The sequence below is a fragment of the Harpia harpyja genome, chromosome 12, assembly GCF_026419915.1.
Source record: "Harpia harpyja isolate bHarHar1 chromosome 12, bHarHar1 primary haplotype, whole genome shotgun sequence".
Lineage (NCBI taxonomy): Eukaryota > Metazoa > Chordata > Aves > Accipitriformes > Accipitridae > Harpia > Harpia harpyja.
Window position 1 is genome coordinate 3,978,567 of NC_068951.1, and position 27,789 is coordinate 4,006,355.

General features: G+C 38.7%; 1 protein-coding gene across 3 annotated transcripts in view; it reads right to left on the reverse strand.

The window, feature by feature from the left end:
* The window catches only part of VMP1 (vacuole membrane protein 1), a 71,571-nt gene that overhangs the window by 18,919 nt on the left and 24,863 nt on the right, over positions 1 to 27,789 (reverse strand). For all 3 annotated transcript variants that reach the window (XM_052803377.1, XM_052803378.1, XM_052803379.1), the window contains 3 exons: positions 22,981 to 23,148; positions 18,069 to 18,200; positions 3,298 to 3,378 (listed from right to left, as the gene is read on the reverse strand). In XM_052803377.1, the coding sequence (XP_052659337.1) occupies positions 3,298 to 3,378; positions 18,069 to 18,200; positions 22,981 to 23,148 (381 nt within the window). The remainder of the gene's footprint in view (positions 1 to 3,297; positions 3,379 to 18,068; positions 18,201 to 22,980; positions 23,149 to 27,789) is intronic.

The following is a 27,789-nucleotide window of genomic DNA, read 5'->3' on the forward strand; positions in this document are numbered from 1 at the left end:
CTGTAAAATATTTTTGAAATTAAACCAAGAAAGTATCCAAATTCTAACCTTTTACACTTCACATGCAGTACAAGGGCAGACTGTCTGGGTGAATGCATGGGGTATGTGTAATTCACAGTAGCAGTGTATTACTGGGCTAATATCCTGCAGTATTTGTGTTGGTTTGTTACACAAACAAACAGTGTAGATTGTTAAAGACCATAGAAGATAGTAACTTTGCAACTGACAGAATGGAAATCTGAAATCTGTGAGAAAGCTTGTGAGGGTTATGCTTAGCTGTTATAGACTAGCAATTCAAATTTATGAGCACCCACAACACCACCTGCATAGGAAGAAATCTGAAACGGTCTCTAATCATGCCCCGAAACGGTCTCTAAACATGCTCCACTTCAACTAAAATGATTCTTTACCTCTGACAGCTGTCTTAGGCATAGGAGGCTAGTAAATTATTTACTTATACCACAGCCAGATAATTTTGCTCTTCTGAGCCAAGTCTGCTCTAGGTCTCAAGTATGTTCTTTGTTGGTTGGAGGTTTTTTGGTAAGTTCACAGTACATTCTAATTACTGCATTACTATCACCATGGAGGGAGCAACATGCTTTAGGTAGGGGTAGCTGTGGATATCATCAATACATTAAACATATTGCAGCAAAAAGTTACTCAACAAGTCCACATTAGGGTATATTAGCAGGCCAGCGAGGTTTTCTCTTTGTTTGTTTTTGAAAAAACATACATATGCAGTACTAAGGGCTGCCAAAAAAGCCCACGAAGACAGGAGGGCAAATTCTCACAAGTCACAGCAAGGATCTTCCAGGGCTAATTCTTGCTTTGTTCCTTCCCCAGAGCTGCCTTTACGTAGCAAATAAGCTCCAGACCATAATATGGCTTTCTTATTGCCACTAAACAACATTAAATTCAGTTGACTTCACTGGATAAACTTGCAAAGTTTTAAATTCAATTTGATTGTGGTTTTATGTAGCATTTAGAAGCCACTGCTTGACAGACAACAACCTGCAGCTGGGGCAGCCATTACCACTTGACGAGCAAGTTCTCTAATCATAAAAAATACACCCAACTAAAATACTGTTTAAAATCCAAAAGTAAGATTCCAGTTATAAGGGGGGCAAGTAAAGGAGACACCTTCTAGCATACGGAGAAGCAGCAACAAGCAAGAGAAGCCCTGAAGCTTGTGGGGGAACACACAAATGCAAGGAGCACACGTGGCGGGCTGCCTTCCTCACCTACAGGTGCGACAAAAATGTATAGCTTCGAATCCCTATGCTTTTTTTAGTGCCCCCGCCACATTAAACCTCACCCTTTTTACTGCTACTCTGCAGTTATTCTGTAAACACATCTACAAATCCTCAAGCGTACTGTGGTGGATTCATGATTCCTCATCCCTCCCCCAAGCCGGGGCAGCCTATATAAGCAGAAGGAAGCTGGAGCTCAGAGTGCGCTGAAGAACAGTGCGGCAAGTAGGTAAGAAGTTAAGCAAATGTTTAAGTATTACTAAGCAGGAACTACGAAGCGTTTACGCATCCCCTCTCCTGTTTACCAACTCCTTCCTCATGTTCTCCATTTATCCACTCTTCACCTTGTCCAGCCACTCCAGTAACTCATCCCTGCCACCTACAAGCTGTTGTTCTGATTACACAAGACAGACAGAATAGCCTGTGCAGCGATGTCTCACAAGATGGTGACTAGAGACTAATGAGTCAGAGGCAGTGAAGGAGCAGTCTAAGAGCTTACTGGATGGAAGGATTTAAAGAACAGCTTGTAACCTACAGCTCCACTCTAAACATTAAGGGAGTTCAACAGATTAGTAAACAGAAGTTGCATGCCAGCAACTATAATCAGATTACTTCTTCCCAGCTAACACAGGTTACTTGCAATTGAGCAAATAGTTAGCATTGTCATCACTACAACTTGGGAAACTAAGAGAGATGCTAGGCAAGTGTGGAGTTAATATCTCATTAGCTGAGCAGCTGGCTAATGGCTGCGGTTATTCCGGAAGAATGGGATCATAGGGGACCTGCACTTCCCCCCTTCACTGTAATCACATTTCTGTGCATCACATCCCACATTTTGTGTGTGGGATGGAAGAGTAAGGCACATCATTCCGACCAGTTTTCATTAAGTTTCCAGAGAGAGATTTAAACCTCAAATGGTTCAATATTTTTCTACTCCAAAAGAACAGTATTATCTTACTCGAAACACTAAAATAGCATCAGTGGAGATGCACGTATCACCTCTTGCTTAGAGAGAAAAAAAAAAATAAAAATCTACAAGTAGTTTGTAGTTTGTATAGCCATGACTCTGAAACTTGCTTCCTCATTCCGCTCTCTCTGGTTCCTAATGACCCAAAGATACCTCCAGAGCAGACTTAGGAGAATTACTATGGATGGATATCCTAATCAGGGTTTATACAGGTAGTTTTCCACTCTTCAGTCTGTGTATATCTTTGGATTTGAAGATGTCAAGCACTGTAAGCTCTAGTACATAAACACCTAAAGAAATTATAATATGGTTCCTGCAGAATCTATAGGTTATAATACAGCTCTTGCCTATATCTTGCCAGCTAATAATCTGGGCTAGGAAGGTCCCAACAGGGTAACTGTCAGCGGGCATATGATCTGATCTGCCAAATACCCACTAACGCAGAGCAGTGAGCAGCAGTGGGCATACGCCTCTGTTAGAGAAGACGTGGCCTCAACATCAAATGCAGGGAGCATCCCTGGTCTGAAACAGAAACACAGAAACTTCCTGAATTTTAAAAATGTCTTAGTTCAGTCTCTTGTAAGTCTTCCTTACTGCGACAAGCCTTCTGCATCTTTAGGGAACTGCCTTGTTTTTATCGGGTTTCACCACACCGTGCTGAACTACGGAGTGAATTGCTTTATCTTTTGAAAAAAGGGATCCCTTGCTGCACCGTTCTTTTCTGATGGATTAAAAAGGAAATAGAACTATTCCAAACTCCTTATCTTCCAAGGAGAACCAGTGTCAAGAAGCCCAACGGTGAAGTTGAAGGAAGGGATAGTAACTGTTAGCTGTGCTTTTATGCAGAATTCACTGTGTTTGGTGCCAATCTAGGACTGGAGTTTCTCCATGCTATTGTATTTGCCAGTACCACAACCATCCTGTTTCTCTAAGAACCACAGAGAACACAGAAATAGCAAAGAAGGCACGAGGACCCATATGGACTCATATGAAACCAAGTCACAGTTCACAGCATTAATTGCAATACATTCAATCTGCAATTTGTGATTATAAACCCCTCTGCTACTGAAATGAACTTACTGAAGCGCAGGCCAAAATGCCGAAGAACCCAACCTTCTGCACCAGGTTCTGGACGGCCAGTTTAGCCCGGGAAGCAAAATCCTGCAAACAAGAAAACAGTATTAATGAGGCAAAATCCAAACTGAACACACCTCAAAATGTATGTGATTTCACTATCCCCCATGCTTTGGGATTTCCTAACTAGCAATTGGGAGAATTTTTAAAACAAAAAGGCCAGTTTGAAAGCCTGGGCTTAGAGGGAAGAGAGAGAAATTCACAATGCTCAGTGTGAAAATCTGACCACCCACATGTATTGAGTTTTGTTTTTCAAAACTCTGCAAGTGGCACTAAGTTCACACGACTATGGAAACAGGTTTTCTAGTATTCATTTCCCCATATCTTTGAAATGCCAGTGCTGCTTATACCTTATTCCTTAAACAAGCAAAGGGAATTAATTCCTTCAATACCACTTACAATGTTAAAAAGGTACTTTCTCAAAACACAAAGACAGAATATAATAATCCCATTATATCCTCACACCTTAATCAAAATAGCTAATTCCAGGTACTCTCTACAACAGAATTGTGAAGTTCATTAAATCCATACAGCTGAATCTAAAATACTTTAAAAGCAACAAAGGTGGCAGACCATATAACATTTGAGCTATTCTTTACAAACAACATGCTGCCTCCTTTTATTTTGTCATCATAACTTTCAAACATGAGTCTCAAAGTTTACCAAATACCCAGTATACATTTTAAAAAGTAAAAATAAAGATTCTCACAGGCAGTTTATTTGAATGTGAGAAGTGAATTTACATGAGAATAAAATTCTTTTGAAGCAAAACTGTCCAAAAAGTTAAAAACAGGGTCAGTGTTATCTATTCAGGCTTGGCAACAGTAGTTATAGAAAGCTGAGTATCTTTGGTAATAGCAAACTTTAAAAAGTAATTATTAATTCTTTTTTAATAAGCACTAAAAAGCTGATTTCCTAGTAGCAATGCAATATTCACTGATTTACATTTTGTAGAAAACGATCAGATAAATTTCACAAGGAAATTGCTTTAATCAATAATTAATGATATTCTTATTCAACAGTGAAGTGTAGAATTTAGAATATCATTAATTATTGATTAAAGCAACTACAAGATAATCCAGAAAAATTACATTTATGCAATTTTAAGTTTGTTACAATTCTGTTGAAACCTTCAATACTATACACCAATGCAAGTAAATTACGATTACTTAACAATATTCTTGCATATTATTTAAATTCTGAACTATAGAACAGACATAACTTTCTATGCCAGATTAAAAAAAAAACAAACCAACCAAAAAAACTTAATAAGGCCACTTGCTAGCTTTTTACACCCCTTTTTCAAGTACTAACTTTTCTCCACTACAGTGCTTTAAAAATAGTTAAATTCTCAAATAAAAAACCCCAAACAATTCTTATTGATAGCAGAATAATTTTATTTATCATACTTCATGTTTGAAAAAAGAACCCAAATTAAAACAAATACTTCAACTTAAAGAAAAATGCCAAGGAAATGAGATTTCCTACATCTTACAGTGGGACTTTTTTAACCACAGGAGACTATAGAATATTCTAAAGGGTTTTTATAAGGGGTGAATTTGCTAACTTTCACCAGCAGTAACACCATGGATCGTGAATGTCTTATTGCAAAATGGGATAGATGAAATATTCCCTCTTTTTTGAAAACTGGTTCCTGATATTTTTCTAGTTAACTTTTAGGATACATACAGTATGCATGAGTGATTAAAACCTACTCCCAGTGAGGCTGATACCAAACACTTGAACTTCTCTTAGTAGAAACAGGTCTAGAACATGCCTACATGACAAGTAAAGTAAAATTTTTCATGTTTTTCTGTGAAGAGTGCATTTTGACACAAATTGTTATAAACAACAAAACGTGATAATTTAGCAGTGAACCAAGTCCAAAAATCTTGCAACATTGAGGGCAGTTCCTTCTCAAGCTAAAATTCCCTCGTTGTTATTTCCAAGTTAGTAAACAAAACTGAAACGAGGTAATATATGATCACTAGTACGGGTCAGCACTAATGTACACATTCGGTGCCACTGAGGATTTAGGACATGAACTGAAAAGGATGCAAGACTCTTCTGCAGAGTGTGATCGCACAATTATCAACAAAGGAAATAAAATATAGCACACTAAGGATACAACAGGTATTCTAATTCCTTAACCAAATACAAAAGTAGAAGTGTGTCTTCAGAATTTCTCTACAAATTAATTTAAAATGAAAAAGCGTGCTGAAGCACAACAGTAACATTGTCCTTTCAACAACAGATTTTGGTCTTTGAAAAGGTGAACTGAAAAAGTAGTGCCTTATGTAGGAATTTCATAAGATGTCTCCCCCTGTACTCTACAACAAAGCTGAATGTGACCATGATATTTTCAGTTCCTATTTTGTTCACCATTTCACAATGCTCGTGGGGTTAGAACAATATTTTCACTTTTATAAGCCAATAAAGATTTTTTCACAGCTCCATAAATCTCACTGTAAAGTATCTTTAAAATAAAACACTAAAATCCAAGTATTCAAATAGGTCCATGATATATTTCAAGGGAAGTTGCTTCCATTCTAATTTTAACATATTTACCCATTATCTTAGACTGCATTGCTAATACACTGTTGTATTAATTTTCACAAGCTGGAATTGGAAACAAACTCTCTAGCAAGTGACCTATAAACTAACGCTTGCAGCACAACTGGTTTAATAAAATATATTATTATAATTATATATACATTGACTGTATTAACTTAGTGTAAGCACAGTGCACCATTTTTCATCAAATTTCTTAAAAATAAACAGCTTCCTTCACCCACATTTCTAGACTGCTGCAAAATTCAAGGCTGCCTTAAACTAATTTTTTCCCTCCAGCTAAAAACACACAATTTTTATTACAAAACCAATGATGAAAGTGTTGAAAAAAGTGTAACAAGTTTATGTCTCCAAAAAAACCCCAAACCAACGTTGGGGCAATTTTTCTCACCTTATGAATTCATAATTTCTTTTTTTTAAGTTATTACTCAGATTGTTTCTTCTTTAATTTTTTTTACATTCATTGTCTATTACAAAGTACTCCACGGAAAGCACAGCTAAAGTTCTAAAAATTTCAGTCAAGATCTTCTAATTTGTCTTCCTTTTTCAAACTTTCTAAATAAGCCAAAAGAGATAAATTAAGGGGTTTTTTTCCCCCTATTTTCTGTGATCTAATGTAATCATAGCCATGAATAATTTGCATGGTAATATACACATCAGGATTGCAATAAAACTATGCATTTGCAGTCTCAACATTTACTTTAATGAAAACAAGTTCAGAAATACTTCTGTTTGGTTGCTTCCTTAAATTTCATTTGTCAAATCTTTGCGACATCTGCAATAATAAAAAAGCCTTAAAAGTTTCATTTCTCAGAGAATACAATCATCAGTTTCACAACTTTTACCTATTTCACAATATAATTTTTCTGTTATAAAGCCTGCACAGGGAACAATCTTTTCTCTACTTTTTTAAGCATTTGAAATAAAAGCAAAACAACTTTCATAACTTATTGCTTTAAAAAAAAAATAAATTAAAAAGACATAAAAGTTCAGCTACTTACAGGCAAAACATTTTCCCCCAAATTTAAAGTATCTAGACTGGACTCGACTCTCAGCTAATATGATTCATTCTCTATAACATTTCAGGATACTTTAGCTCACTATGTCCCTTTCAAAGATGATTTGTTTTTTTGGTTTGGAAATAGATTTCCTGTGACTGCTACAATACAGGCAAAGGAAGGTTAAATGATTAAACATTACTTCATTGGGTTAATCATCAGATCTCAAGAACTGGAATGGAAATGAGAGGCATAAAAAGGTCAGTGCTGAAATACTGATTCACAAGCCTCGGCTGGCGGCTTGAGGAAGCTTGCTTCATATCTGCCTTCGGTAAAATGGCACATTTTATTGATACCAGCATTTCATTACTACATGTTGCAAAAGCGAAAAACCCTCCCAAACCTCCAAACCTAAAGGGATAGTAAAGAGAAATGACATGTTTTGCTGCTAACTAAGACTTACCACAATGTTCCTCCTTTAAATATGCGTTACAGTACAGCTTTGAGTCTAACTTAACATGGACCGTTTAACCCTACAAAAAAGCCCTCCTTCTTGAAAGAGTGAATGGACAATTTTGTCTTAACTACAAGCCTTCATCCCATCCCTCTGTTTTATTTTGTTTCCATTTATAATTTAATCTCTACTTCTTCTTTCTCCTTCATTGTAAAGTTGCACAAGCTCTTCTGTATTTGAGCGAAGAACATCTAACTAGATTTAGTTAACAAGCTCAAGAAAAAAAAATAATAATAAAAAAAATAAATTTTTACTCTTTTCCTTCTGTAACACTGATTTATTATCAGAAAACAGAATGGTCTCAATTTATTGTTCTCATTGAAATTGTGAAGCCTCTTTTTTCTTAATCTCTAAAAGCAGAGATTGTTGATGGATCCATAGCAAGTAACTAGTTGATAGTTACCAAGGAGTTCTGAATAACCAGCATTGGATTGAATCCCACAGTCCTTAGAGAAACAACCCATAAGTCTTCGACAGAAGATATTTTCTTGAAAGACTGCGCAGATGGGCCTATAACGATTATGTAATATAACAATTTGTTTTCTAACATGAAGTTGCAATCAGTTTTTAGGAGCATCAAGAAAACTATGACTCCCTATCACAAACCCACTCTTCCTTGCACGCAGCAGGGATGATAGTTGTCCATCTCTGAAAGATATGATCCACAGTTCGAATGATTTGAGACCCAGAGAAACTTTTCTTCTATCACAATTTTTTTTTTCCTGTAAATACGTCACGCGCTTTACAAATATATTGGTAATATTGGTGGATACAGCACAAAGAGGAAGGCCAGTAAAGAAGGGAAGGAATATATGAGACTAAATTCAATCTTAAGTTCATAATCTATGCATTCTCTACTAGTAAGAACAGACAGTGCCTTAATGTAGGATCAGGGGAAAGTCAGTGATGTGATTATTAATGCAATCGCTCAAGCAAGATAATAATTACCTAGCAGATGGTAGCCTTAAGAAGTTCAAAAATAAATTTCTGGAAGGCTTGGGAGGCGTTATGCAGGATTTGTTACTCTAATAAAAACAGGATCATGAATGAACATTAAAAAAATACAAAGACATAAACAGGGATCTGAAGTGAATGTGTGGCACCTTGATGGTCCTCTACAAACAAGGAGAATACTACGGTTGCTGTAGAGGTAAGTATTCATCCTAGTGCCTGCAGACTCCCCTGAGGCGAATGTGTAACTTGCATGTGACGAAGAAGTGGACAATCCTTCAAGATTTGAGTATAATTTATACTATTGTTATAATAGTTTCTTACTAGAAACATTTACTTATCCAGATAATAATCTCAAGAGAACATTTTTTTTCCAAAGATTGAAGATGATGTATGAAGCTACCATCCTAGATTATTAAAATTATAAATTCCTTAACATTTAAAAAGCTGCCTACAAAGACAGTGCTCCTTTTTATGTAAAAATCTGAGTTATGTTAAAAATGAGCTGCACAATATTTTGTTTCTTCTGGCTTTCTATTACAACACAATAGAATCAAACACAACTTATGGGAGAATGACCATTTGTGGTTAGGCAATGAATTCTAGAATTTCAGAGGACTGGGAAGAATTATTAACTCATTGAAATAACGTATTAACTGCAGAAGAGCAGTTTTAAAGAAGTCGGATAGCTACCTACAGGCTGCGAGGTTACAACATACATCCATGCTAAGAAAGCAGTAGATCAGCAATGACATTTAATGATCCACACAGTAACCCGGAGTTACGATGAGGAGAACAGAGATCAAGATACAGTTGATAGTCATTGCCTATCCCTGCAAATAATTCATTACTCAGTGACCAACAAAACCATTTCATACCTCTCTTGCAAGACATCAAAGGTAACAGATCTCATGAGTAAGGTTCCAGTAGGTTGCCAGCAAGAATATTTTGATAGTGGTTCATGGTGGCACTGATCTCCCACTCCATCAGCTGCGATGACTCTCAACATCTAAACGTGCATGGAAAGGGCTGTGGCCCTGCATCTCTGTTCTGGCTTTCTCAAAAATACTTCCAGCTTAATACAAACAAGGGGCAAACTAAAAGGGGATATTTCCATCTTGGTGCCTCGAGAGAAGAGGGTGTGAGAGGTAAGGTTTAAACTTACTTCTCACTCAAAACTCTGGGAAAGAAAGGCCCTGTCTTGGAAACTGGGCTGTCAAAAGACAAAGTTAAAAAAAGCTTTCAAGGATTACTGAAAGCAGCTAAGGGAAGGTGGCAGATCTAAGCAAGCACTGAAGTTTGATAAAAGGTATTTACATACGATAGGCATAGGACAGACATTCCAGATTAAGAGGACTGGGTCAAATTCTAAGCTTGGGAAGGAAGTAAATTTCACTTCACAAGAAGTCTGGGTTTTCTGAGACATTAACTTCTGGAAGAGGAATAGGGCAATCATGGAAAAGTTACAAGAGAAAAATACGTCCATGTTGCAAATGCAAACACCGTTTTAGAAACTACAATATGAAGAAGACTGAACAGCAATGAAACAGGGCCCTTGACTTCACAGGCTTTACCAAAGAACTGTGGAAAGACAAGAGAGCAGTACCTACAAAACCTCATTAATTAGACTATGTCAGAGATCTGAGGACTTAAAGCTAGTAAGACTTCAAACCATTATTTAGAATATTTGTAGGCAAGGATGAGCATACAGTAGGTACTACATACAAATCTCAAGTCAACAAGAAATCAAATATACAGGTGAATTCTTCTACTAGCCTTTCCTAGGACAAGAATACTGAATATCGACTGTTGAGAGAAATGCAGATTTATTTCCACATCTGTTTGTGCTCAAATTCTTGAGGTTGGTTGCGTGTTAAGGGGTGATGCTGCAATCCACAAAGATAATCAGAAAGATGCTCATCTTTGGGACTTTGTAAACTCAGACATATGAGTAACTACAATTAGTTCTTGTGCCAGAAAAATTGAAGTTTTTCCATAGAAAATACAGTTAAACCGATTGTCCTTATAATCAGATTTTAAAACTGATGTTAGAAAAGAAAGACCCAAGAAGCCATAGAGCAAGCCCTATGCAGAGCTGAATGCTTTGCAAGTTGTAGAGGAGCAGAGTGTAACAGACTGAAGCATTCATTCTAACAGCAAGCTTTGCTTTCCTTGGTCATTTAATTTTAACCTGTCTTGGAGTAAAAGTGTGAAACTTCAGAGTAATGGATCCATTATATGGCAAGTAAGACCTCCCATTAACACAAAGGAAGGAACCCAACCAGCTCTGGATTAAACAGACCATTAGCTTTAGGAACTTCTAGGTATTGTCTTCACTTCATTAACCAACTGCACCATGGTAAGAACATTTTATTTCCCTCACTTCTCCCTCTCCTCTAGACCTTCGGGGAAGAACTAGCAAATGCTTCTTCATAATAAACTCCATCTCAGGAGCTTTAGTTTCAAGATTTTAGACTTACAATCCAACACCATGCTCAAGTTTGGAAGTGATATACCAAAATGAACACCTATTATAGAGCTCAACGAGTTAGTAGGCACCCTCAAACTTAATGCCAGCATTTTCCACAACTAGAACTGAAGCTCTCAGACTTTGACGTAGAAAGTCCTTTTGCTTCACAGTGTAAGAATAAAGAAATTCTGTAAAGAATAAGACACAATTAAAGGAAACAGTCTGAAGGAAGAGGAAGGAGCATGTCCTTTCAGTCTTATCAAATCTGTCCTATTAAGCACTACCCCTTTTAACCACATCCCCTGCCACCTCTACTCCTCAATTCAGGTCTGTGCAGTAGCATGAAGCAACACATCCCCTTTGATACTTTACAATTTCATAGTGGTGCAGGAAAGCATGAAATAAAACTTAGTATTTCTTTGCTTGCTAAAGAACTACTTTCTATTCACATCTTGTAGGAGATCTGGCAGTGAGCAGATCCTGCAATCTATTTCATGGAAGAGAGTTGTCAGGTTGGCATGTCAGCGAAGCAGCAAGGCCGTCAGGACAGTCCACGCAGGAAGGGATTACCCAGAGAGGTTGTGCAGTCTCCAGTCCTGGAGGGCTTCAAGACCAGACTTGACAGTGCCCTGAGGAACCTGAGCTGATCTCATAGATGACACTGCTCTGAGCAAAAAGTTGGCCTACAAACTGCTTCAGGTCCCTTTCAAGATGATTTTTTTTCTGCGATTCCACAATGAGATACTAGCAGCCACCTACAGAGAGAAGAATGAAGGAAAAGAACATCCTATCACTCTGGTTCCCACACATCAGCCATTGACCTCTCCAGCCTTTGCTTCTACAGTTGAAAGCGTATGCTGGCATTGCCTCCACCAACGTGCTGGCTGCCTAAAATACCATTGCAGCTGCACAGCGAGTGCTCATTTATCTCAAAGCTACAACTGCAGTTAGTTATTGTGGCCACAGGTCTGCTGACCGAGTTATAGTGGCGTGACAAGCAATTCCAGGATATTGTCAATTTCTTTTAATCCATTACAAATCATCGAGTCCTATTTTTGGGCAGTTTAAGATCCAGACATTTTAAGGAAGGGCTCATGATTGCTGGATTGAAGCAAGTTATTGCTTTGCTTTAGCCACCATCATCAAGGAAGCAATTTTTGATAACCAGACAAATAGATTCACCTTTTCAATCTCTGCCAAATCAGAGCCAAAGTCACCAGTGCTGAAAAAAAATACACTGTTCCGCCACAGAGAACTTAATTCTAAGTTAGGAAAGAAAACCCATGCACAGAAAAATACTTGTAGAATAAAAGTGAGCAACTTCTTACACAGCTGACAAATCCTTTTACACACACAAGTCTTCCTGCCCAGCCTAGCCACCAGATGTGCAATGCTAAGCATACGTCTCGCTTGTTCTCCCTCAGAAGTAGCAGAGGTTCCCAGACAGCTTAGAGAAGTGGTCTGCATACCAGACTCTTGTACAACACAGATATCTAAACAGTGTCTGGAGCAGGGGGGGGGGGAAAGTAGCCATTTTCTTGATTACGATACCATAATTAATTTCTATCAGTTATTGAAGGCTCTCCCTGAAAAAATATTTTTGAAGCAGCTTATCTGACCCAAACTTTTGATCATTTATTGGTCTTTCTCAGAATACAGGGGAGTGAAATATCAAGTATTTAGGACCAAATTTTTCCCTTAGAAACTGGTGTTGAGCATTCCTGACACACATAGAACAGGGCATGCAAATCCAATGGCAGAGTTCAGCTAACTGCCTCTCCACAACTACAGTGCAAATGCAGCCTGTAAGATTTCCAGTAAACTTGGTGACATTCTTTCCGAAAAGGTTCATTTCTGTTGTAAAGTTAGAGATTCGTTACTGAAAAAAATTCCTCTGAGCTAATATCCTAATATTGAGCAAAAATATTGCAAAGTAATCCAGATTTCTTCAGTGGCTCGATAATTTCCGATTTATGTATTTACACACTAAACATTAAAATGACAGAGGGCCACGTAAACGAGTTTTAGGGAACAGACCTTATCACAAAGAGCCGTTCAAAGAAGAATGTGAAAAAGTCATCTCTAGATTACCATTAGCAAAGGTAATGTAATGCTCATTGCTGTTTTTTCCTTATCTGTAAGCAGGTGTGCAAATGAATAGAACAATGCAGGCACAAGACTGCCCTATTCTCTCGCCAGTGTCCAAAGAAATCCAGCAAGGAGGTGGCTTACACATTTGTTACTCATAGCTCCTATTGTCTACCCTCTGCCTATATTAACTCTTTGCTACCTCTTTTCTCAGGAACTCCTCTATAACAAGTTCCCTTATTTAAAGCTTTCATTCCAAAGCTTGTTTCAAGTCAGGAATTTTGGAGAACAATTTAAAACTAAGCTGTTACTCAGTATATTGATGGCTTATTATATTGCCTGTGAAAAAAACCCCACCACACTCTACTGTTAGTTCACTGCCAGTTTGCCATCTCACTCTCAAGCGATAGCATTCATAGGAAGTTTCTAAAGTGAAGCTTCAAGGTTTGATTAGTTTTGAATTTCCATTTAATTACGTGCCCAGATAAATGGGGTAAGATACCTCCTCGACATATAGTAACAAATGCAGGCATCAAACTTCAGGAATGCAGTGTGTGAAGACAAGCCTCCTGGTGGCCACCCATCAGGCAGCCTAGACCGAACACCAGCAATCTCCTTCTTGTACGGAGGAACAATTAATAAATAGAGAGAGGAAGCTGATGAGGAAAGGGGGTGACTGGAAGACGGAGCAAGAGAAATTATGAACGGAATTTGATGTTGGGTTTAAACAAGTTATTTCTGGGAAAGCAAAAAAAAAAAAAGTCATCAAGGTTTTCCAGTTATTGTATGTGACTCTACCACTTCCATTTTTATGATAACTGCTTTATAAAAACCTGCTTGCGGTCTGCTTGAACTTCTTTTTTCTTGTACCGAATACCCTCAAAACCTTTTGATTAAAGAAGCCAGCAGCCGGCGAATCCTTTTCAAGCAGGAACTTATCAGTTCCTAACTAGCTGTTAGCTTAATCACGGGAGAGATCCATTTTTAATTTGGCTGTCTTATTTTACACTGCTAATTAAGTAACATTTTGCTTATTAGTTCAACCTAATCATTCCATTTGAATTAAGTCACAGTGTCGTGTCAGAACACAGTGCTGGGTTCTCGGAGTAACCATGGCTGGGTGTGGTACCGTACTTTGTTCTGCTTCTGCAAAGAGAAACCCCACATGAAGATGTGGAAAAGCAATCCAGCTCAAGGCACCAGACCTTTCAGAAATGCTGGAAAGATGGGTTTAACATGTGTCTAACTGTCACTATCGCAAAAGTTCATCAGTTTAACTCCTTGCAGACAAGGAGCCGACTCTCCAAGCGAGCAGGAAGTTGTTCGGTGGAACTCCTGACGCAATGCAAACCGAAGCAGTTGCAGCTTAGTTTAATACAAACCCTCTTGAGTCCACGTTGACAAATTCTTTAACAAGCCCTGTGGTTACAGGGAAGCTGGTTTCAGTCTGAGTCACTCCTGTTCAAACAGTTTACTGGAAATGGAGGGGAGGGGGAATTTTCAGAGAAGTCATGTGATGGCCAGACAAACCACAACCAGTAAAGGTTCAGTGGAGTCAAAAACAGGTCCCAGCAACAACTGACATTCAGTGTGCAGATGGCACTCAATCATTTACAAACCAGTCCTGCTGCATCTCAGCATTTCTATGGATTTAACCCTTTTTCAAGTTTGTATTCTTCCAGAGGCAGGACACAGTTCGGAAAGTAAACAAACAGCAGTGGCTGATAGTAACATAGGCAACTAGAAAATATTTTTACATGGAAATTTGGCTGCAGCAATGCTGCACAGAAGCAAAGCCCAATGTGTAAATCATTAGTTCTTAAAAATATGCCACTTAATGAATCCAAACACTTACAGTCATTAAGGATTAGATATACAGCAAAGATATTAATACTTTTTTCCTCCTAGCAAGGAGTACCAAGATACAGCAAGAGCCCACGCATTATGCATTATCACTAAGTACCTTGAGGGAAGCTGGCATTAAAAGCTTCATTTTCACCAGAAACCTCCGTCAGCTTTAAGTGTTTCAGCATGACAGAGAAAGATGAGAATACTTAACAATCAGCAACTATTAAACGGGCAAAAGAGAGTCCCTGCACATGTGCGTGTAGATATGAAACTACAAAAGTATGCTTGCACTGTATTATTACCAATGTGCTGCCCCAGCACTAAATAGTAGATTCACTTCCCCTAATTGAGAGGTTGGTTTGAACGGCTGCACTGGAGATACTCCCCATGGCTAAAAGGGCAGCTCTGATAAACAAGTCCTTCGCTCTGGAATTTGACTGGAAGAGAGTTAACAGCAACTGAGATACCGTTTCAAACATTCCTAATTTTTAAATACTGCCTTAAGTATTAACAAATCCGACCGAATTGCTCTGTTCCTATAGCATGCTGGGCTCTGCATTGTGTGGAGCTCTGAGAAAAAAGAGCCCTGCTTGTAAACCACACTCCTTCTCCAGGGCAAAGTGGCTCGATTTTAATAAGAGCAGCCACGAGACAAGAGAAGCTCTGACGCTCCCTTTATGTAACTGGGGCTAACTCCCTGGCGTGCACACGCAGGGACGCACAGGAAGGAGAAGTGAGTGTTCCTTTAAAATGAGGGGCTTTTTCTGAAGGATGCTAATGGAAAGTACACGGCAGACTTACACGTCTGCAGGCTAATGAGTTTTCTCAAAACCTCGCTCAAGGAGACAGGTTACTTAGATCTGAGGTTTATGACAGAAAAACCCATCGACAGACTCTTTAAAGTAAATAGTATTTTACTCTGTGTAACTTTGAACGAGGCACTAAACCTTTATGCTGTTTAGTCCTTTTAGGTTCCTTTTTTTGTTGTTTTTTAAAGTGCCAAGCTACCAAGCACATTCCCCCTCACAGATCCTTCAGGCTGGATGTTATATTCATAGTCTATTCTCACCATAGAAGATCCTCATCTGTTTCTCAAAATTACCATTGTTTTTGAGAAATGGCAGCAACAAGCTTTCTAAACAAAACACACGCAGGCAAAAACGTCAAACCATTTGGCTTTGCCTTGTAGGCATATAGCAGCTCAGCAGAAGTAGAGGGGGAAGCTATTCTTCAAAATCTAACACACCCATTTTCATGCCTTTCAAAAAGGCAGGATGAAGCGAGACCTTTATACTGAAAGCAGGCTCCTGTCATTTGACGTCAAACATTTGTAGTAGCCTCCATGGCACAAGACACTTGTCACATCCCCTGTGTTTTCTTAAGCATAAGGCTTCAACTTGGGAGAGTGGGAGAAGCTGCTGTAGGTAATGAAAATTGTTATTGAGCAATTTAAAAATAGACATCATAACTGCTCGTGAATAGCAATTACAGAACAAAGAGTGATAAGCTATGCTGAAGATCGGGATTTACTCAAGGTCATAGGAAAAGGCAGGCCTGTCTCCCACAGACATCTAGCAAAAACATGATTGAAGCCAAAAGTAAAAAGGAAGTCATATTAGCAAATGGAAAAAACTGAATTGTCAGTTTTATGAGTGCAATACAGTTTAATCGGATTGTCAAAGCCTCATGTTAAAAGAGTTTTATAGAAACCAAACCACAAGTGGAGTTTAAAAGGATTTTTTTTTTTCCTGGCCATCCATCCACAAAACAACATGCTTCAATCCAAATTCAATTGCCAAGAAAATAAAATCAAAAGTACTGGTAAATAACACCATCATTTTTCTTAATAAATTACATAACGCCATTCATTTACTAAGGGCATTCAATACAGCTAGCTATATTTTGGCCTGTCCTGACAAAATGCTCTCTAGCAAAAATTTTCTTCCCAAGAATCTTACTGTGCATTCTGGAAACCAACTCTGGCTGCTCCCAGAACTGTACACGCATATAATTTGCTGGGAGAGTTTCAGTAAACACAGATAGCATTTCAGCTCTCGAGTCATGCATTTGACTGGTTTCGTTTGGTTGTTTTTTGTTTTGGTTTTTTTTTCAACACGACTTGATTTTTATACAGTTAGAGATCATTTTGCAAAGCAAAGACTGATGATAGAATAAAGGACAAAGCAGATCCCCCCACTGCATCTTAAAAGAAATAGAAGAATTTACTATTTACAATAGCAGAAAAACCCTTTGGAACTTGCTAGTAGGGGGAGGCTCTCAGGAAACACAGGGTTTACTGTTAGAATTACTAGATTGCACTCAGTATTCCCAGACAAACCACCTTCTTTTCATAGAAAAGCTTCATCCATTTTTTGAAGAGAAGGAAGAAAAAAAAGTAAAAGTATATATTTATATCAAGAAAATACCCTGGCAGAACAGTTCAAAGACAGCAGTGCATGGTAAATAGCATCTGCTGTTTTTTTCATAGCAGTCTCATGACCCGTTTCAACTTAGTGGCAGACAAATCATGGTAAGAAGGAAAAATACAGAAGAGAAATACAGTGGCAAGTAGTTTGAGGAAAAAAAGTTTAATTTCTTGTAAAACACTATGATTAACTTGTGAACAGGATGCAAACTCCTGACCTGAATGAAAAATTACCTACGATAATATCTGACTGACGTACAGCATCAGTTGCAAACTACGCTGTAACATAAGCGGTATTTAATCCATCAATAAAATAAATGACAAGAGCAACGAAAAGGGATTCAGAGCAGTTTGGGTGCATTTTCACATCACGAAAAATAAGTTTCCTCAGGCTGATGAATGGGTCACCCACTGGCCCCTGAAGGCGTTAGTGGCAGGGCAGGCAAATCTTACCTGAAGGGGATGAGCCGACTGAGAATCATCTCCTGGCCCAGGAAGGCTTTAAATGCAGCTATAACAACCATGGTTATGGAACAGCACCTCCTCTATCACTGGTTTGTTAGCCCACTTTCTCCCTACCTTTACTGTGCTGTTCTTGGAAGTTTAAATAAACGCGGTATTTGTAGCAAATACTTTGGCTGCACTATTGTATGTGCTTCAACAAGCTGCATTCTTGTCCTCCCATCACCAGAGGTATCTCTACCCAGTGGAGGATCTTTTTCCATCCCTGGGAAGTCCCTTGTGAACTCACACCAACCGATTTTTGGCCCATTCCCATTTCATTGGAATGGTTATTTACTCCATCTAGTTGTTCTGTGTTTTATTAATTCTGTTGTTTTGCACTGTTCTTACTTGTGCAGTCTCTGCATGTTCCAGCATCTCCTCAAATTCCTGGTACTCTTCATCATCAGGTTCAGCACCAGAGAGTCGGGCCGCCCTCGCCATAAAATATGGAGGCAGCTCTCCAATAGCTGTGCCAGCACCCTGGGAAAAGAATAATTCTGATTTATTTTCGTGTTTATTCTTAAATAGGAAACATGTGATGTGCACAGCCCCGTAGACATTTCAAATGATTAGAACTGACGAGGCCAGCTGCTTTGAGAAGCTTGCTTTTACCCACCAGGTCAAACTTCTCCCGATTTCAAACATAACGTTGTTCCTTCGAAACCCCGCTTTCCCCCTTCCCTTGTTTAGCAAATTCAGCTTCTCTTGGCACAGACCATCACGCTCGCAAGTCAGCGGCTCCCAAGCTGCGGTCCGCAAGGTCAAAACGACACGATCCGTGCATCTGCGGGGCCCTGCAGAGTGGCGCGTTGCCCAGCTCCGGCAGAGCTCCGCAGCCGGTGGCCAGCTGCGCCTGGTGCGGTGGGGAGGCTGGAGCTTGTCGCCGCGCTGCAGCCGGAGAGCCAGCCGGGACGGGGGCCCTGCTCTCCGACCCGATCCCTGACTCAGCACAGCACTGCCATCTCACCCCACCACATGAATGCCAGACACATTCGCCGGCATGTGACAGCCCTCGCTCCTGAGCGGCCTTCAGAATAATCTGGGAACTCCTCCCCGGTGCCGTCATGTAGTTTACTTGTTCAGTCATGAGACTTTGTGTGAGTGTTTGTTAGAAAACAGGCTCGAGTTTTCCTACAGCTATGAGCAAGGAAAATAAGGTTAAGCAAAGCTTGATCTCGAGTTTTCTCTCTCCTTTAGATGGAATAAAGCAAGCCAAGAGAACCCGAGATGAAAGCATGGTTGCTTTCTCACCACAGGAAAATTATATTTGTTTTCTCAGGACATCAAATGACTCATTTCAATCTTGTGGGTAAATGCAACTTTAGCTTAACCAAGGAAAAAAAGAAAAGAAAAGAGAGACAGCTAAGATCGAACATATGGATAAACAGAGGCTAATGAAACAGGAACTCGGACTAAACTCAGAATGGTTTAAATATAGGACAGGTAAATAGCACAATAGTTGGGCACCGCACTGGAAAAGTGCTAAAACGTAGCTACATGCAGATGGCTTTTCTCTCTTAGGGTCAGTAGCGAGTAACAAATGCTTTTCTATTCCTTTGAAGCAATGCGAAAGCTTTTCAATTTCCTTTGTTCCTGCTCTATGTGCAGCTGCAAGCAAGGGAGAATTCCAGCTGCTGTGGATATTCCAAATCAACAGGTTGTGGTTTTCAATACCGCCACTCTCTGCAGTTACCCAAACTGTTAAATTCTCAGTTTAAGCATATGAAGTGCACAGCCTCATATGTTTATGCCCTTGTTTTCCACAGAAGAAAAAATTTAAACGAGTGCAACAAGCTGAACTTCATTAATCTGCAGATTTCTGGCACAAGGGAAGATAAGCCTGAAAACAGTAGCAACAACGTTTCACAAAAATTAACTTGAGGTTATGTTCTCAGGGTGATGCAAGAACAAAAAGTCACATTGCTTCTCCAGGCTCTGCCAATTTGCTTTGGCTTCATTTTGTTAACTGAGGAAGAGGTTTGCATGTGTGTACTGGACATGAACTTCCTTTAAATTGGATAAGTCACATGCTCATTATTACAAAACATTTCAGAAGTGCAACAAAAATCATATGATTTCATGTCTGCTGGAGATAGGTTCCTTAAGTGCATTAAAAAAAAAGCAGCAATTAAGGGATCCAAACCAGTAACTATTTAACTGCTTTTTGTAACATTAGCTGTCCATTTTCACCATTTAACTTCGAATGCCAGTTTTACATGGAGCTTCCTTGGACTAACAATAAATTGGAAAGGCAAATGCTAATCAAAATTCTTTTACACAAATACATTCAGAAAAGGAAACTGGGAAATTACTCCACTAGAAAGAGTCTTTTAAACAGATTTTATCCTGGTCAGGACACAGGCCGTCTGTTCTGCTAATCCTGAGCAATTAAACATTTTTATTCTTTCCCCTTATTTCTTGTAAAAAACAAAAAAAGCTGCAACACATTAAAAATGTAGGGCACTATTGAATTCCTTGTCCCTGTGGGATGGAAGGCTGTGAAAACTGGCATACACCTAGCAGATTGTTTTTGAGAGTCCTTCTGCAGGCCAGGACTGGTGGAGCCAACTTTTACAGTGATTGAAAAAAGCATCATTTTCATTTCACCTAATAACTCCTTAGATACAGTGATATTTAATCCTCGTAACACTCATTATCAGCAAAACCGGCTATCACTGACATGCAAGGGACTAGTAATGATTTTAATCTCTGGAAAAAACTGTACCTGGTTTAAGTTGGCTGAAACAGTCACTGATGTTTTTGTGATCTGAATCAAATCCCTTGTGCAGATAAATCCCCGCATTCAAACCTTGCAGGATACTTAGTCTGGGTAGCTTTATAGTCAGAGGTCTGCAAAGTCCCCACTGGGACTGACCTGCTTTCAACATTTCACATGAAAACTTATATTGCTACCACCCTCCTGTCTCCCTCCAAATAATCAAGGAGATTGGCCAGATTTCACTTTGGAGCCTTTCAACATAATTTCACTTTACAAGTCTAAAGGAAACAGGCTGGTGGTGTTGTCATACATATTCTTAACAGGGCTCCAAGTGCTGCATTAGGAACACATCTGTCTGTATACATCTAATAATTCCTTTTCTTTTGCATTCACCCAGTATTTGCCATAACTTCAGGTTTTAGATCTAATTAGAAGTTGCTGGTCCCATTTTAAAAAAAAAAAAAAAAAGATATATTTTGTGAGCTCATTCAATCATACCAAGATTAGGAATTAAACTTAATACTCCTGATTACAGTTTAAAAGCAGAAAATTAAATAAATTAAATTTCTTTTTTACAAAGGTTTTGATTTGCAATAATCAGCCTTTTCACTTTCTGAAAGGCACTGTAACTTTCCTGTTAAGTGGACATTTGGTTTAAGAGTGACAGAATCAAAAATAAGTTTCTTCAACAGCTTCCATAAAAAGTGAACTGGAATTAGGACAAAAGAAACATACTTGAAGAAGCAGCAGCAATTGCCAACTTGATTTGGCTTACAGGAAATTAGCAAGCAATGTTTATGTACTCATGAAACATTCCAAGAAAGCATAACATTACACTAGACACCACTGGTAGACAGAGGATGCTCCCAAGGGAAAATCTAGTGGAGACAGCGTTCAGTGAAAAGGTAGCTGACAATGAATTCAAAGGCGAGAAGAAAGAAAGGGGGGGGAGAAAGAGTGGGATACAAACGTTCCGGCTTGGTCCTAATTCCCTTGTCTTTTCCCTAGCCTGAACTAAGAAACGCAGCTCAAATGAGCGGCTGAAGGTACTATTTGTTCTCCCTCATGGCTGCTCAGAAGGATACAAGCTTTCAATCCTTGCAACTCTGTTAACTCATTTCTAAACTACTTAATTCTCATCATAGTTCAGTTATTTTACATGCTGAGGATTAAGCAATGGATGTTTACCCTGAGCTACATTTTTATTTTGCAACCCTAGAAATGTCATTGTAAGTGCCATTTTTATTACTCTAGTCTCCATTAAACAAACTTAAGCAGAGGGGGACGAGGAAGAAAATAAAAGGAAATCTTATATTTATGGTCTTATACAAGTACTTGTACGTTTAGCTACTTACGTAGCATTCAGGCAATTCTGTCCTCTCATTAGAAAGTGTGAAATTTAAGATGTACTTTGCTTCTTGAGAGGGCTGTAAGTCCAATTTCTCTCTTACTATTTTGACGCTGGTAGTGCTACACATTACTTTAGTCTGTAATGCACACAACCTAACTGGAATTTTTGTAAGTAACACAGCTGCTGATAATTTTACAAGCTGTGGTAGTGACCAAAGTTGCCTTAATGTATCTTTTCATATCATTAGAAGGAATACAAGGGCAGACATCAGATACCATGTATTTTCAGAACTTCCTCTCTCTACATTTGAAATGGACAACCAAGAATTTAATAATTAAATCATCTGCTAGAACAGGAAGTCAGTAGTAAAATAAAGTTAATTTGGCATGCAGTTCACAGCAGATGCATCTGTGTAAACTGCAATCCAAAATAATCTACATGTAATGAAAAAAACATCTTAGCTGACCAAAATCCTCCAAAAATCAAACTTATATAAAAAAGCTGCAGAGGGCAAAAAAAGGAAAATGGAAAGGAAGTTCCAATGACAGCATTTCCTAAGATCCTGATTCACTTAAAAGCTACCCTGCTTTTCCTGTTTTAAGTGAAAAGTTTGCCATGATGGAAACAGGCAGAGAAACAGAAATAAAATACATAAAAATGTGCAACATAACACTCTCTTATTGAATCCAATCTATCGATGCAACCCAGAAAAACATTTCGGCTATGATATTAGGGCCCGAGTCCTTCATATCCGTAACTGCAACTTCACTCAAGTTACAGGCTCAAGATTTTTGAAATTATTTATCGCTTAACTGCATGCAGTGCAAGACCTGACAGCTGCAAGTTCATTTGGGATGCAGATACCCTTTCTGAAACTTACCTTTTACATCAACAGCTTTGAAGTACATGAGCATTCTCTGCTAGCATTTAGAAAAGTAGTCAACACTGCAGTTGATAAGATAGCCCAGTAATATAAGAAGCAGCCTATTGCTTCTCTTTAAAGGACATTAAAATTATCCAGGGCAAGAGGGTTGATCAGGAAGGCATCTATTCACATTGCAAACATACATGCTACTGTTGGCAGTGTAAGCCATCACTATTTTGCTAATTCAGGAATTTTTGTGTATGGCTGGACACAGAAATTAAGTGTATAAGTTAAAAGTGCTTAAGTTTTATAAGCCAAACCTTACCCACATGCAGGCCTCCAGCCTAACTTTTGAGATGATAGCCCATAAAGAGATGGATCCTTCAGTCGTCTCCTCATCAGGACAGATAATTTGATCCGGGTAAGGAGGCTCAGGAAAATTAACTGAGTTACATTCATATGCAGCAAGAGTAACTGATGCTATGTGTGGACCCTGAAAAAACACAAGTGATTTCAAATGCATTTTATGTTAGTTATAATAAAAGTTAAAATTAAAAACCCACATTTGTCCCTGATGCAAGGAGCTAAGGCTAAAACTTAGTGTTTCTCACTTTGGCCATTAATAATGTTATATATGTAAAATGTTGGAGTTGTTTTTTTTTTTTTAGACCATCTGAAGTGCAATGTTGAGCTATTAATGCTCTTTCAAAAAAAAAAAAAATCCTTCTTGTGATCCACTAAAAATGCTAAGGAGCCTTTCAGCTTTTGCCATGCCATTGTACAGTAGTATGAGGTTGCCAAGGTGAAATAAGAATCCTTACTTTGTAAAAAACAGGAAAATTTTCAAAACTTTACAATGTTCTCCTCAAGGTATTTATGACCTACAGCTTTATTAGAGCAGGTGTTTTCCCTACTGTTGCTTTTAGAGGATGGAAGCATTTAAATTTTATGTTAATTTTTTTTTTTAATGACTGGGACTTTATGACACCTTAACAGCGGACCTTCTTAACTTTGGGATATTTCTCCATAAACCAGTTGCTTAATTTGCGTCAGTTTTTCTGCATATGCAAGAAAGTGACCTTACTGCTGTTTGCTAAAAATGGTTTGAAATACAATTCAAAACTTAAACATTATTTAAATGCCATATAATTGAACTCCTTCTAGTCTCCATCTTACATTACAAGATTTTTTTAGACAGACCTCCAAATAAAACTAGCATAAAAATCTATTCAAGAATTGAACTGCTACATACTTTAAAATCCTGAAAGAATTGCCATTATTTTAATACAAAAGGAGCAAGAAGCAATTCAAATAGTCTATGGCCTGAACACTAGACATTGTAGCTAAAAAAGAAATCACTTAGCAAAAGGTCAGGGAAACATTGTCTGGGAAAGAAGGAGGAAAACAAAAAAAAGTACTGAGTTAAACTAAGGTCTTTTCATAAAGTCACAGATTTAAATAAATTTTAAAGTTTTCTTTACATGCAGAACAATTTATATGAACCTTAACTTCTGCTATTATTTGATGGATTTTGACATCACGTTGGGAACCATATCGTCAACAATTTTCTTCTATGTTTTTTCTTTAGATGAGTCACGTTTTATTAGACCAATAAGGGAGCCTGATACCCCCCACCCAAATCAAAGCTAAATTCATTACAGAATAACGAAGGAAAGTGTGATAGACCTCAGCACAGCCATTCCCCTGCACAAGGCTTCCAAAGCTCACTTTGAAATGCAGGAGCCAGAGATATATTCAGAGGACCCTGCAGGCTTCATTTGCACATTAAAGGGTGAAATTCCACAGCAGGTCTCACACAAAAGGTGAAGCTCCATTGCTTTTTCTAGACTTGCTGGGAAGAAGATTTTAGTTGGGTTCATTCACGTCAACATTTCAGGTCCCACTGAAGAGACCAGAGCACTGGACTTATGCAGTTACATTGATACTGTAATTTTTTAGTGGCAGTGAAGTAAGAATGTTGAAAAAAATACCAGTTATATTTTTCTATACGACAGCTGCGACTACTGTTGTCATATGTAAACAATTCAAAATAAAACCATTCTTCTGGCATGCAACTGGTGCAAGACAAGCTGCTCTGATACCAAGCAAATTCTTTTATTTATTCCTTGTTACTTTACAGGAGACTAATTCAAAGTGCTTTGGCATACTTTGGATTATATGAATACATAGATGCAGCCTGCTGAGATGATAAATGAGAAGAAAAAGAAAAACAAAGGTTCATTGAAGTAAAACTGGAAAAGAGAGGATCCAGAAATTGACACACAAGAGTGATTTTGATATGGAAGGGAGAACAAAGAATGGATGAATGAACCGATGACTAATAACGTATACTATTGACATTTCTATAGGCTCCAATGGCAACTAACTCCTTTTTGGTACTTGCAGCTAGATCATCCCTGTCCCCAGCAGCTTCATATCTAAACAAATAACATATCTCTATTTTACTCATCAAGGACAGACTTAAAGAGAGTTGAAACTTTCCTAAAACTGTAAAGTACATTTATGGCAAACCTGGGAACCTCCTTTTCCATCGTACTCTGAAACTTAGGGTATTTAATCCCACCCCCTGCTTGCCGCTCCCCAGTCTGACAGCTACCTTGGGACAAAAAAGGTCTCAAGCCATCTTCCTTAAATTAATGGTTTTCACCTGCAGAAATCAGCAATAAAATTCTCTTGAATAGCAAATTTGCATGGAGAAAATCCCCCCGTACTTGAGTTGTAAATGACCATTTCCTACGTTCCCTTGAGAGTAAGGGTAAGGTCGTTGCCAAGGCAGTGAGATACGGTGTGTGAATCAAGAAGTATGGTTTTCAGTTCCACAAAATTTGGAAGACATACCACACTACAGTGTAACTACAGCCAGCTGCGATGGGAGACTGTTAGTTTCAGCTTTATAATAGTAAGAGACAAATTTAGTCGCTACTATAGTGAGGGCCCCACACCCTTGCAAGGTTTCAGTGATGGCATTACCAGCATTTCTTCTCTGACTGCACGCAGGGTGTGTAAAGAAGACCGTACAATCTCAGGAGAGCAAGCAATGACAAAATGCCTAACAGCGGACTGCTGCATGAGCTTCTTGCCATGAGCAGCTTCTCAACAGAGTTGCCATCCTTGAAATGGCTTAATGGTCTCAAAACATTGCCTCCTGTTAAGAGAGCTCTCCCGGTCTCAACAAACGTCTGCAAAAGAAAAAATTTTACAAGTAGCCGCCAATGGAAAAAAAGGCATTTCACAAAGCAGCTGTAAACGGCCCATGAGCCACCTGAAGACTACGCCAGTCGAACATAATTCATCCACTGCAATGTAAACAATTCTATAATGGAAAAAAGTTGGAGTTATGGAACCCACAGAAGCCACATTTTAACTGGAATAAGAAATAAAGCATAAACGGTTCATTTAGAGTGATGAAGTGTGGAGTATTGGAACTCAGAGCGAGCCAAAGGAAAGCAGAACAATCCTGTGTCCTCCTCTGGCAGCGGAGCCCAGCTGTCCTGCTAGTCAAATGGACGACGTCTCACAGCTTGGCAGGCTGCATGCAACATCTCTGACATCTGCTTTTGTTCTAGCTTAGCTCTGAAAGCTCACATAGAGCATTATACTTTCACAAAGCCATGGTTACCAAGCACCTCAAAACAATGGCTGGCTAAACAGGACCATGGTTGCAATGGGTGGGGGGAGGAAGAGTGGGAGGGTCGCTGGATGTTTCGTAAGAGAGGTGCCATTTTGCTTTATGTTTAGCAATGGTGACTGTTTAACTCTGAAATGGAACAGGAAACCAACTTCAAAGGAGCTTTAGGTGCCATCTTTGGAAAATCCCAGTCAATATACACTCAGATGTTTTCTCTGTACTCCTCCCTGCACCAGAAGGATTAATTCTCATACAACTTTTCAGTCCTCTTCACAAATAATACCTCCTCCACCCTCTCCTCCTCCTCCACGTGGGGCTGCAGTAAATACTCCGAGTGCTTTGCCTCTCTGCAATAGCTCAGTTTATTTCAACACTTTAGGAGAGCCTCCAAGATATCCCCTCTTCGACTCTAACTGCAGCTCTACCTTTGAAAAGGGCATTTGCAAAACTACTTCAAACCCTGTCATACCAGACAACAAATACTAAACCCAGGCGATTTAGTAGACACACTGCTTGCCAAACCAGGAAGAGTCGCTGAAATTCAAGGCATGTAAGATCCTGAACACCAACTGTCTTTCCCTCAACCTCTTCCAATGATTTTTTTTTTTTTCCTTTTAAATTGCAGGAGGCACTAACAAGGGCTAACAGAAGAAATTGAGAAACATTCTGCTGACTCGGGTGAGAAACATTTGCTCGCCACTACTGACGACCAGAAGGAGCCTGTGGTTAGGCTGGAATGCGATTTGTTAGAAATATCTGTACAATTTACAAATCAAACAAGACAAGATCTGGTCATCAAGATCAACTCAACATAAATCTATTTTTTAGCAATAGTAATTTAGGGGAGTTTGGAAATCCCTATCTACACAACTCTAATGTCTCATCGAAGGTAACCTTGAACTCTTGAACTCACAGGCCTTCAGAGAAGTTTTAGTTCAGTGATTGAAGGCACCCAACTTAGACACTGCTAATGCTTAGAAATAAGTTACTTTAAATGCTGTATTATGAAATTTCTAGAAAGTATAATCTTTTTATCTATAAATTATGCTTGGAAATTCATCAGTGCAAGTAGAAAGAGACGGCAGGCACATGTAAAAAAAATCAGGAAGTTAAAATCCTTAAAAACATGCTGATATGTATAATTCTTACAACAGAAGAGTCTTTACCATAAGGAAAAATGACTGAATACCCAATTAAAAATGAATCATATTTTCACATTATTAATCATTCCCTGCACCTAGCCTGTGAACACAATTAAAGCTATAAACAAACTCCGTATCAAGTGTTGGTTTCTCACATGCCCCTTCACAGAACAGCCACCCTGCTGAAGTGATATGAGCACAAGAACAACTACATCTAATTTTAACCTTTTATTTTGGGGGAAGATATAATTTTAGACGGGCTGTAATTTAGAAACATTTCACAAAGAAAAGTGATATGTCTGCCAGCAAGAAAAATATTACACTGAACTCATTGCTGAACTTA